The 12752-nt window shown below is 37.7% G+C and overlaps 1 protein-coding gene across 2 annotated transcripts in view; it reads right to left on the minus strand.

Moving 5' to 3' along the window:
• The window catches only part of LOC132008015 (neuronal membrane glycoprotein M6-b-like), a 32511-nt gene extending 20443 nt beyond the window's left edge, over positions 1–12068 (minus strand). For both annotated transcript variants that reach the window (XR_009401528.1, XM_059386374.1), the window contains exon 1: positions 11702–12068. Coding sequence is in view for 1 of the 2 variants with exons in the window: in XM_059386374.1 (XP_059242357.1) it covers positions 11702–11762 (61 nt within the window). In the remaining variant the exon portion in view is untranslated. The remainder of the gene's footprint in view (positions 1–11701) is intronic.
• Positions 12069–12752: the final 684 nt, after the last annotated feature.

A 12752-nucleotide genomic window follows, 5' to 3' on the forward strand; every position in this document is an offset into this window, starting at 1 on the left:
CCCATTAACAACAGAACTCAGCCTTCCAAATGCACAGCTGCCACTTCAAAACAGTCTTTCATCCAAAGCTTTAGAGAATAAGATTGGAGCTGCTCCCCGGCTCAGAAAGACAAATGGAGTTATAAAAATGATGACATTCAGTCCCAGATTTAGCACTAGAAAAAGGTTCATATTTTCCTTTGATTTATCTCTCTCAGGATTTTAGATACCCCATTCCATGGATCTAGTTTTGGCAGAGAAAACCAGGGACTGAAGAATTTGGGATATCTCTTCTAAGACTCATACCTTCTCATCTGATACAAAGCACTTCCAAAACTCTTGCATTTTTAGTAGATGATTTTATTTATAACTATAGGAATTCTGGCTCCCAGAAGTCAATATATTGATCATCTTATTGCAACAAATACAGAAAAAACTCTCATGGATCCTAACTGCAAATAAGACAAGAAACTTCTGTTATAATAAAGGGAACTATATGAAATAATATAGCAAAATGGAGAGCTTCTTTTTATTTTGTTGATCAGTTCTCTGCAGGTTTAAAATTGCTTCTGTAGTTCATATCTGAGCAGCCACATACCCCCGCTTTTAAGTTGTGAGTCTAGAAAGTATCTCTATCTGTAGTGTGTTAAGATATGTTTGAACCCAGGAGAATCTGGCTATATGCTACACCTCATTCCAAAAAAATCAAAATTGATGCACAGAGGTAACAAGAAAACGTTAAAGATATTGTCTAAATCTGATATTGATACTAGGAATGCTTCTAAATTTATAGAATTTTTGAACAGAAATTCATGTATTCATGTGTATCATATGTATGTTATAGACATGGTGCTAGAGTCCATGATGGTGTTCTTTTTTTAGGCTGGCCTCATGTGCATGTACATGTGCTGTGGCCTGTTTATTCACATAGGACATATTTTCGTTTAACAACTGAGCCATTGAACGAGTCTTTGTTTTCTCAGTTTAATTATGTAAAATATTAAATAAGTTTTTAAAACAGGTGTCTGAATTTTAATTTTTTAGAAGCCCTGAACATTATGTAGCCATTCCTGGGTGTATCCTGGGACGGAGATGTAGGTTTTCTTATAACGTATGTACATAGTAGTGTTCTATTTCATAGTGTTAGAAATACAAGCCTAGAAATGCAAACATAATCTTCCCTACCATGTCATTCTGAGTACAGTGACCATCAGACTCTGTGAAAGTATTCCCCATGTGCTACAATTAATGATTTCTCCTTTGCTCTGAAAGTTGGCAACAAGTACTATTGTTACTCCTGACAGAATCAATGTTAAGTTTCTCCTAAAACAGTGGTAGTCAAACTGTAGCCTATATTTTTGTAAATAAAGTTTTATTGGAACAGAGGTATGCCTACTTACTTACAAATTGTGACTCTTTTTTCACATGGCAGAGTTGAATAGTCAAAAGAGAGTTCATGTCTTATAAAGCCTAAGACTCTATCTCTATAGTAAAAATTTGCAGACCCATATCTGGAAGCAGTGGTACTCAGAGTATGAACCACACACTAAAAGTGGGAAATCTTGGGCCCCACTCAAAAACAACTAAATCAGAAACTGGGAGTTAATCCAGTAGTCTGTTTTTTAATAAACCTTCTGTGTACTTTTGGTGGTGCTTAATTTTGAGAACCTCTGTTTCTGGTTTCTGACCAAAGTGGAATAACAGGGACCACATTTCCTCTCCTTCTTGAATCAGGTAAAAAACTGCACAGAATATATGAAAAGCATGGAAAGGGCACAAGCGGTCTACTGGAGCTTGATCACTCAGGGCTTTCTAAGTGGCATTAAGGATTCTGGTTTTAGCCTCAGAAGCAGGTGAAGCCTTGGAACATTTTTATGCACAGTGAATACTTTGTGTTGTACAAGAGCAGTCTGGCTGCTGTGAAAGGGACAGAGTAGATGTGTAGAGGACCAGGAGCACACTGTAATAATTCAGGTGAAAGATGGCAGGAGCCTGGACTGGGGTAGCGGCAAGGGAAGCTGAAGAAATGGAGAGTCTGAGAGATGTTTAACATGTCAAATGGGCACAACTTGGTATGGATTTGCTGGTGAGGCTGAGGATGGACTGGTGAGTACCAAGGAGGATTCTTAATTGTCTCGTGTGGGTAACTGGATGGGTGCTGTTCTCTTCCTTAAGCTAGGGTTGATCAGAAGAGGGCTAGGTTTGGAGAACCAAAATGATGAGTTCAGTTTTAGACACGTTGAGATTGAGGACACTGCACGTCATCTTAAGGGAAGGTTTCCAGTGGGTAACTGGATTCCTGTGTTTATAGCCCCAAAGAGTTAAAGTTGGATGCTGTCAGCTGCTGTTGGATGGCAACGAGAACTTTCAGAGACCAAGACAAGACATGAGTGGACCACTTATCACTTGAAAGTGACTCAGACCCTTTGCTTTGCAAAGCATAGTTTTTGGATGAGGAACATCAACTTCATCAGGGAACTTGAGAATAATGCAGTCTTGGGCCCTACCCTGGGTCAGCTGAATCAAAGTCAGCATTCTAATAAGGCATCAGGGGATTTGTGTCTGTAGGAGAGTTTGAGAAGCCCATTTTGGTCAAAATTCCCATCTCCCCAGTTCTTGGGGGGGGAGGAGGCATGTCCTGAGTCTATTTGAAAGGCTTTTGTGCTGAAGCCTGTTTTCAGTTTTCTCCTTAAGAGGCAGCCCACTGGACTTGCCACAATTTTCTAGCCATTTGCCAATCAAATGGCAAGTTCCAAGATCTGCAAAGAAGACAACCAAATTGTTTAGCTATGTGAAAAGAATGTAACTGGTGCCATCTCTGAGCCACACATATATTGCTCCTCTCAGAAGAGCAAAGATGCTTTAGTGCTTTACCAGAGTAGGTCCTGAGAAAGCCAGCCTCACTGTCCCCTCCTCCATGGTGCTAAGGGTGCCTCTAGAAAGTAAATGGACTTGTGACTCAGGCTTTTCCCACTATGAAGAGTCATGGGTAGGGCTAATGTTTTCAAATGTGAAGGTGGTACTAAATATCAGCAGAGCAGCCTACTGTTCAAAGTTAATCCTAGCTAGGGACATCAATGCTTTCTTGGGTACACTTAGAAATCCACAGATGGAGTTTTCCCAAGCATCAAAGCAGCAATGGCAATATTAGTTAACATGAAATAGAAAAAGTAAGGAAAGCAGTTTTGATGATTATCTCTTCTTCATTTAAAGTAAAACAAATATCAGTCTACTATATTTTAATATAAATTCTCAGTACGTCTCACCAAATATTAAAAATCTACATTGGGCTAATAATATCATAAGCCTTCATTTACCTAGTTTCTGGCTAAAGAGAATTTTAGGTTTGAATTCACACAAAAACTTCAGTGTGCATTAGCCTAACACAGTTCAAATATAAACTACATAGTAGGGAGAAAAAACATGGATCAGTGCCTCTAACTCTCAATGGCTACTTTGTCTCCAGCATTCCTGAGACTTTTTGTGCAGAACAACAAAATAAAACACATTTTGTCCTCAGGCTTGCAGATAGTTGTTGCCATGGCTATAAATTCACAAAGGCCTAATGATCTGCCCTAAGTGTCTCTAATCCTGGCAGCAGATTTAATGCTGGCTCAAAAGGAGGTCCAGGAGTTAATAACGGCTATATTCTTCCTTAGGGAACGAATGTCATACACACACACACACGCACACACACACATCCCGATAAACAGCATTCCTATCTACTTTACTGATTTATAATGAGCCACAAAATTAAAAAGAAAACACGCCAAGTTTACATCTTTTAGACAACCAGCAACAGGAAAATAGAGGTGGAAAGAATCTGACATACAGAAGCAAAAGTGAATGTACATAGGCCTCCCTGATTCAAAATGGTCTACATGGCAGTTCTCAGTAGGGGTGAGTATGGCTCAGAGGACATTAAATAATATCTGAAGATATTTTTGTTTGTTACTTTGTGGCAGGGAGTGGTGTTAAACTGGATGCCAGTGGATAAAGGTCAGGCATGCTGCTAACACTGTACAATGCACAGTATGGCCCCTACAAAAGAGAAGGTATCTCTAGAAAGGAACCGCATTCGTGACTCAGGCTGTCCCTGTGAAGAGTCACAGGCAGAGCTAATGTCAGTAGTGCCCAAGGGTGAGAAACTTTGCTCTGTTCATTCTGTACAATCCTTGTCTGAGATATTTGGCAGCACTGCCAAATGCTAATTTTTAAATTTAAAAAAATGCTTATAACAAAATTAATTTCAAATAAAATGTATTAAAAATCAGTTCATTAGAATCATCTGGAGAATATTTTAAAAATCCTAAAGCTCAGGCTTCACCTTATCAATTACCTCAGAAGTTCTATGGACAGAATGTATGAGTTTGTTTTTTAAAGCTCTTCATATGGTTTCAATGACCAGTCATAATTAAGAAGTATTATAGAGCAGGAAGTGGCAAACTGTGATGCAGGGATCAAAACAACCCTGTCAAGAATGGTATTTGCATTTGTAAAATGTTGGAAGAAAAGGAAGGAAGAAAGAGAGAGAGGGAGAATGAAAGAAAAGAAAAAGAAAACATAAAAAAAAAAAAGAAAAAAATTAAACTCGAGTAAGGAGAAAAATTCAAAAGAAGATCTTGTGAAACATGAAGAGTTTTATTGGCAGATAGTCACTCTTTTTTTTTTTTTTTTAATTGTCAATTGGTGCAGTTAAAAGGCAGAGAACTACCATAGATATTTACTATCTGGCCCTTTGTAAGAAAATTCTACAGGCCCCTCTGAAAGAACAGTGGTTCTCAAATTTCAATGTGAATATATATCCCTTTGGGATCTCATTAAAATGCTGATTCTATAAAAAAAGGCAGGTCTGGGATGCCTGGGTGGCTCAGTTGGTTGGACAACTGTTTTGGCTCAGGTCATGATCCCAGAGTCTCCGGATCGAGTCCTGCATTGGGCTCCCAGCTCCACGGGGAATCTGCTTCTCTCTCTGACCTTCTTCTCGCTCATGTTCTCTCTCACTGTCTCTCTCTCTCAAATAAATAAAATCTTTAAAAAAAAAAAAAAAGCAGGTCTGCATTTCTTACTTTTTCCAGGTGCTTAGATCCTGCCAGTTCCAACAACTCCACTTGGAGTCATGGGGTGAATTATACATTTTATCAAGACTGGGTCTCTGCAGCCCTATGAAATAGGTCTGTAACATCAAAACTCTTCATCAAAGTACTGGCATGCCCTCAGGGCGCCTGTGTGGCTAAGTGGGTTAAGCCTCTTGCCTTCAGCTCAGGTCATGATTTCATGGTCCTTGGATCGAGACCCACATTGTGCTCTCTGCTTGGCAGGGAGCCTGCTTCCCCCTCTCTCTCTGCCTGCCTCTCTGCCTACTTGTGATCTCTCTCTGTCAAATAAATAAATAAAACCTTAAAAAAATATTGTCATGTTCTCAATTTTTTCACTGTATTGCTTTTGTATAATAAAATTAGTTATGCTAATCTGAAGGGGCACATGCACTGCAATATTCATGCAGAAATGTCCACAATAGGCAAACTATGGAAAGAACATAGATGTCCATCAACAGGTGAATGGATAAAGAAGATATGGTATATATACACAATGGAATGCTATGCAGCCATTAAAAGAAATGAAGTCTTGCCATTTGCAAAGACATGGATGGAACTGGAGGGTATTATGCTGAGCAAAATAAGTCAATTGGAGAAAGACAACTATCATATGGTCTCCCTGATATGAGGAATTTGAGAGGCAGGGTTAGGGGTTGTGGGAAGTAGGGAAGGGAAAACTGAAACAAGATGGGATCAGGAGGGAGACAAACCAGACCCGAGTAGACAAGAAAGAGGCTATTTATTGGCTTTGATTCTTTCCTTCTCAAAAGTATCTACTGATGTTAAAACAGAGAAATATAAATCAGAAGGGCCAGAAAGACATTTGGAAGTACCCACTGTATTCTCAGAGGTAAGGTTACTGCTGGCACAGTTCTCAGCCCTGTGACATACATGTGTTAATACCCTTCTTCATTATTTCTTTGGACATTGGAAATACTCTGGTCAACTCAAAGACAAATCTCACTGTACACTGTTCCTTTAAGGTGACAAAAAAGGGAAAAGGGAGAAGATAGGTAAAAGATGAGGTGAAATGGAGAAGGAGAGAGAAAAAAGTTCACTAAAATCCTTTAAGGGCCACTTCTGTCCAAACCCATATGAAATAGTTAATACATCAAGAAAAACATAAATGTGTTTATGTGCCATCCCAAATAATATTATAGCTATATAATATCTATGTTATATATAGATATATACAATGTTTGAAGCTAGCATTGTATCCCAGATAGGCATAGACTGTACTGGTCGTTCTTTGAACCTAAGTACATCCAGTGATTCCTGCACATTTCCATTTCAGCCCTGCTGTTCACTGCTAATTTCAGGTGGTAAAGAGTCAGTGTCTTTATATCCAGGAAATGTTGTATATTAGCAGTTTTATTTATTGTTTTGCCATAGAGTTAAACTAATACTGGCATAGATACATATGTTTGCTATCAAAATGCAGTCCTTTATATGAAGTTTCTTAACTCAGCATGGTAAATGGAAAATTTATTGAATCTCAACCTCTGATTTTGAATTTAAATTTATATAAACCATCAAAATGTTTTTATTTCATTTTTCCCACCATGCTTTCTCTCCTCTACTCCTAAAATTGTCATTTTAGGCAGACACTAATTCTATACTAAAAATTTTGTTTCTCACAATATTTTTCTTTATGCCTACTTCATTTTCAAACCAAAAGTACAATATAATTGCTAACTGATAAGAAAAAAATGAATAAAGGTGCACACTTCATAATGGTACTCAGCCCAAGTCCTGAAGAATGTGACAAATAATCCTGAAGTTTTCTGATTCTATGGTGAAATTGCTGCCTTCTTATCGATGTCTGCAATATTCTGTCACACCATCTGTCATACCCAGCACTTTGGAGAAATAAATATTCTGTCACACCCAGCACTTTGGAGAAATAAATGTACCTTACAGTCCTAGAATGTTATAGATTACATCCTGCTCCAGTTGCCTTTCAGTGTTATAGAAAAAAGGCTGCTGGTTTAGGGTTACACCATTACTTACTGAGATACACAGTGGCTTTGTGGAGTCAGGTCCCTATGTGATAATATTGTATTTCTCAATATTCACTGAAGATCAGGGAAGAAAATATTCTCTAAATTTGTTTAGGACAAAGTAGGTATATAGTAACTTGTTGATTCAAATCTTGAAATCCCTAAAAAACCATAAAGTTGATATGGCCAATTTATGTCTGAGAATCCCATAAATTCTGTAAGGGGTTATGTTCCTCTGCAGTGCTACAAATAGTAAAGATAATAAAGATAATTCTGACATTGAAATGGGTAATTATTTCACGTATGGGTGAGCATATAACCCTCTACTGTGCACATAAGATCACTAAGAATAAGGACCTAACAATCAAGTGTCCTGACTCGGTATACTTAAAATCTCACAAAGCCTTTATCATCATGTTAAATGCACTGTACCTGTTTTTTTAGCTGTCATAACCACAGAAAGATATAGGTATGTCTATCATTCTATTTTTTACAAATGAAGAAACCAAGGGCAATGAGATGGTAAATCACTTGACCACAAGCATTCAGCAAAAGGGTAGAGAATCCTCGGTATGGACCTAGGAAATTTTGACTCCATAGTGCACACTTCTGAAAATACCATATCATATTACTGTGATTTGGACATTTGGTGCCTTTTTTGGGGTCAATAGTGGTTAGCTCAGCAAGAGTTTCTTTTGAGTTCCCTCAGATATGTTCTATGCTTCTGTGCCTCCTAAAGAAATAATCTAGATTCTAGTTCAGTAATGTCAATTCAGAATTCTAAAAACTTCGTAAGCCTCAACCTTCCCTAGATTTAAAAAAAATTTCTTGCTCAAGACATCTCTCAGATATAAGTTATGTAACATTTTCTAAAAATTAAGAAGTGGGCTAGTGCAAAGAACCAGAAGATTAAATTACCTTATGATTTGATCTGACTTTCACTTCTTATAGTGGCTGTGAACCTCTCACACTGACCCTAACCAAAACGATTCCAAGTAACTGAATAGTTATTTTATCTGTAAAACTTTACCCTCATCTTAACAAGGTATTCTTACATACCCAGAACAAATAGATCTCTAATAAATATTAAGTAAATATTAGGTTAAAAGCAAAAAAGCAATAGTCTTATGATTGAATGTTACTGTCCTCCCTGAATTTATATGTGAAGCCCCAGCACCATAGTGATGGTATTTGGAGATAGGGTCTTTGTGTTTGGGGTTAGATGAAGTCATCAGGATGAGGCCTGGCGATGGGATTTATAGTCTTATAGTAAAAGACCAGACTGATTGTGTTATCTTTGCTTGACTGATCTGGGACTTCTCTACTGAAAATGGAACCATAAAACTCACTCTTTTTGGTGAGTTTGCTGACTATGGACTTGTTTCTACAATGTGCTACTGTTCCTGTTTATCTAAAGAAGACCATGACAATACTGATTCTGAGAAGTGAAAGTGCTACTGTAACAAATACCTAAAAGTGTGGAAGTGGCTTTGGAAATGGGGAGATTCTGGTGAAGTTTTTGAGGTACATGTTTAAAAAAAAAAAGCACAGATTGCCATGAATGAATGAAATATGAACACTTGAAGACAATTCTGAAGAAAGCTCAGAAGGAAAAAAAGAAGAGCTATAAAGAAAGCTTCCATATTCTTAACCAATACCAGAGTATTGGTAGAAATATGTCAATAAGAGACTATTCTAGTAAGATCTCAGATGGAAATGAGGAACATGCTATTGAACAATACAGAAAAGACAATTCTTCTTTATGATATACAAAGAACTTGACTGAATAATACTTATGTCCAGTGTTTGAGGAAGGTATTTTTGATTCCTCCTGACTGCTTATAATAAAATGTGAGAGAAAAGAAATTGAAGGAGTTGTTAAATAAACAGGAACCAGAACTTTAAAATGTAGAAAATGTCCATTTTCTGTCCATTGTAAAAAAAAAAAAAAAAAAAAAAAGAGAGAGAGAGAGAGAAAGGACAAGTTTTCAAAAAAGAAGAGCAAGATTATGGAAAACATCTTGATAAGGAGGTGAGTATGTATATAAAGCACAGATCTAATAAACCATGTCAATGAACTCAGGAATACAGATAGGACCAAAGCCCCAGAAACACTACTGGTGAGAGCTGAGGCTACAAAGTTGTTACCCTTCAAAAAAGGGAAAAAAGACCCCAAAGCAATTGATAGATCATCAGAGCTGTTATTTCACATTTAAATTTTCTAAACAGTAAAAGAAGATGGTATTACAACTCCTACTTATAACTGGTAACATCTGTCCAGCCACAGTTTTCTCTATGAGTCCATTGTTTAGATATTTTCTCTTTAGATGTCTTCCTTGGCATATGCTTACACAGTGAATATTATCAATCATTACTCAACCATCACATTTTGATTTAATTTAAAGTTATCAATTTTAAAACTGCCAGTTTCTTAGGGCGATCCCTAAGAAACCTTGTATCCTTTCCTTTCTTTTAAAATCCCTGAGTATCAACTAAGTAGTTACAAATTTTGGTCACCTACTTGTGTTCTGTGATGGATATAAAATTGTTTCAAACACAGTCTTTCTTCAGGACTTGGTACAGTTTTGGATTACAACAGGAAGTCATTCTGATGTATTTTAAAGAAACAGTTGTCTTAAATAGGTATCAGTGAACCACAGCAGTTAAGATATGTTGTTCAGACTAAATTCTTCAGAAAGGATACTAACTTGAAAAGCTGAGGCCAATTTATATCCAAAAGTTTAAATTATATCCTTATATATATTATATTCTAATAACTATCAAATGCTATTTATTTATAGGCTACAGAGTATTGCAATAACACCCCAAATTAAGAGAGTGGCATTGAATCTAATGCCAACAACTGAAAGAAAATGAGAAAAGAGGAGGGGGGGGAGTACATATAAAATTATGTGAGGTGATAAAATGTATAGGATTAAATTTAGTAGTAAAATTCCTTGCTGAAAGAAAAAAAAAAGAATATGAGTTGGGATTTATTTTAATGATCTGCAACAACACAGGTTGTAATCACAATGTGACCTACCAAAAATGCTGCTCTAGAGATTGGCTTATCTAATTGTCACGAAAACAAGTGTTTGAGTATGCTTGTCATTCCACCATCACTTCAGATTTAAAGTTTAAAATAAATGTTTATTCCATTGAAATTATCATACAAAGACTGTAACTGACATACTTTCTTGATTTATTTTAAATTTAAGATTAAAAATTAAATCTGAAGGAATAGTGAAGTGATAAGTCTAATGCCTACTATATGTACTGGTAATGAAAATGGGCTAGGAAACTGGGAAACTACAAAGATGATGATGGTGATGATTTTCTGTAATTACCATATTTGCTTGTTTGTATTTTTCAGTTTTGGTAGCTTTTAAAATTCTTTTTCCAGGAATTGCCTTTAACTTCTTCTTTTGGTGTTTTGCAGTAGATAGGTTTGATGCAAGAACTGGAATAAACTAACAATTTATAAATAAAATTGCTGTTTATAAGACATAAAGTCTTATGTACAGAAGAAATCCCATACAAAACAGTCTCTATAATGACATGCCAATTTGAGATCTATGTGAAATTGCTGTTTTTATAGGTGTAAAACTGTTGACTAACAGCAATTTCAGACAGTACAATGTACAGATTCATAAGTAAAACACACTTGTGCCTCCACCTTGAAGAATTACTATGTTTAGAGATGTTCAGTGTTTGCTGTAGCCTTGAGAAATAACCTTAATAATAAAGTTTCTGTGGGTATAGAGTACGTTCTTGTGCCTTTTGATAATCTGTAACTTTGGATGAGGAAAATAAATTCCAATGCAGAAAGATGCCCTTCACATAGCAGTGGCTGAGAAAATTCTATGTGCTATTGAGCTTGAAATCAATTATTACCTAAGAAAAGACATTAATTTTTGCTGCTGTTTTCTACCATTTTCTTACTGCAAACACTTCTCCAAAAAATCCACCTTGCATGTCAGAACCATGATATGTTCCAAAATTCTGTCTAAGGAACAGGACCTTTATCTATTTGTATTAATCAAATCTCTAAATTGTACATAGTAGAAGACATTCTCTTTTAAACTCTTTTAAACAGCAGTAGGTGACTAAGTTGATACTGTGTCTCTCAAGCTTCTAATGTAGTTACTATATGTCATAGTTAGAACTTGGATACACAAAAATAGCAATCATATTAGATAAGAAAATTAGAGAAATATAGAGAATCACTATAGCATTAGCAGAACCAAAGCATATTTAATAGTTCTTCCTTGTCATTAGGAGGAAACAAGGTATTGCACCTACTTGGAATATAACTCAGAATATCGAAATTAAGTTATGACTCATTCCATTAATGAAAAAAAAAAGTTTCCCCATCTCAAGGTGACTAAGTGCATACATCTTTTTGGGAAATCCACAGTAGGTAAAATCTGGAACAGGACTGGGCTGAAGGAAGGCTGCTCTATTAATTTAACATCAGCCTACAGGCAAAAACCACCCTGAAAGCAAGACCATGCCAGAGGGATTGTTTCAGAGCTATTTTCCAAGAGACACAAAACCGGGCTACCCCTTTGAAAGCACCCCAGTGAAAAGCTGGAAACAGGCTATTGTCAGAGCGCTGGGTACCTTTTCTCTCTTGGCTTTGTTCAGTATTTTCCTCGGCTGCAGTTTCCATGGCTGGCTTCATACCATCCACCAAAAATGCTTTTCCCCGCTCCCCCAACACACACTTTTCCCCTCCTCTTCCTTTTCTTTTGGGCTCCCCTCCGTCTCTTATTTACACCGCGTGATTGAGAGGTTCTGTTCTTCCCTACAGTAGATTACAGTCCCTTCCAAGATGCAAAAGGCTCGGCAGCGTCCGTTTCCCCTCTGCCTACTGGTCCACAAAGACGGCTGCCAAGGAGCCGGCAGCCGCACGTCAGCGAGGATCCCAGTTAGAACGCGGCCATCCTGCGCCCAGTGCCACTGCGGCTCCCCGGGGGACGGCCGCGCCCCCGCCCGCCTGCCCGCGCCGCCGCTCGCTCCCGGCCAACTGCACCCACTGAATGCTAATCAGCTCTCCCAGGGAGGAACAGATTTGTGATATCAGAGGACGGGATGTGGAGGAGAAGGGGAGGGAGGGGGGGAGAGAGCGCGTGCGAGCCCCCTCCCACCACGTGACTCAGCTGGTCGGCTGTCTCTTCTCGCTGCAGAATGCCGGGCTTCCATTCCTGCAAACACCTCCCTCATTGGGGGACCCCCTCGTGGGGCATCACAGGCCGGCTGAAGTTCGTTGACCCCACCCCGAGGTCAGAGGACCAGCCCAGGATCTCTGCTGCATTCGCTTTCCTTAGTATTTTTCTTTCATGCAATGGATAGATTAACCAATTCATTCTAGAATATATACTAGATATAAAAACTTTTCCCTTTCCTTAAAAGGGAAACAAAATTCTAGGGGGAAGAAAACTCAAACGTGGATATGGCAATAGCAGCATACTAATTATTAGAATGAATATCTTGGTCGATAGCTAAATATGTGATTTTAAAAAAAGCTCAAGCCTAATTTCATAAAGAGGCACTGTCTCTTTTAAAAATAACCATAATATGCAACAATATGCTATCCCTAGCTAATATTTTGGAAGATTCTGGAATGACTATCAAAATATAGTGGATTTTCTCACTGAGCACTTTATTAACA

Source organism: Mustela nigripes, unplaced genomic scaffold (genome assembly GCF_022355385.1).
Source record: "Mustela nigripes isolate SB6536 unplaced genomic scaffold, MUSNIG.SB6536 HiC_scaffold_20, whole genome shotgun sequence".
NCBI lineage: Eukaryota > Metazoa > Chordata > Mammalia > Carnivora > Mustelidae > Mustela > Mustela nigripes.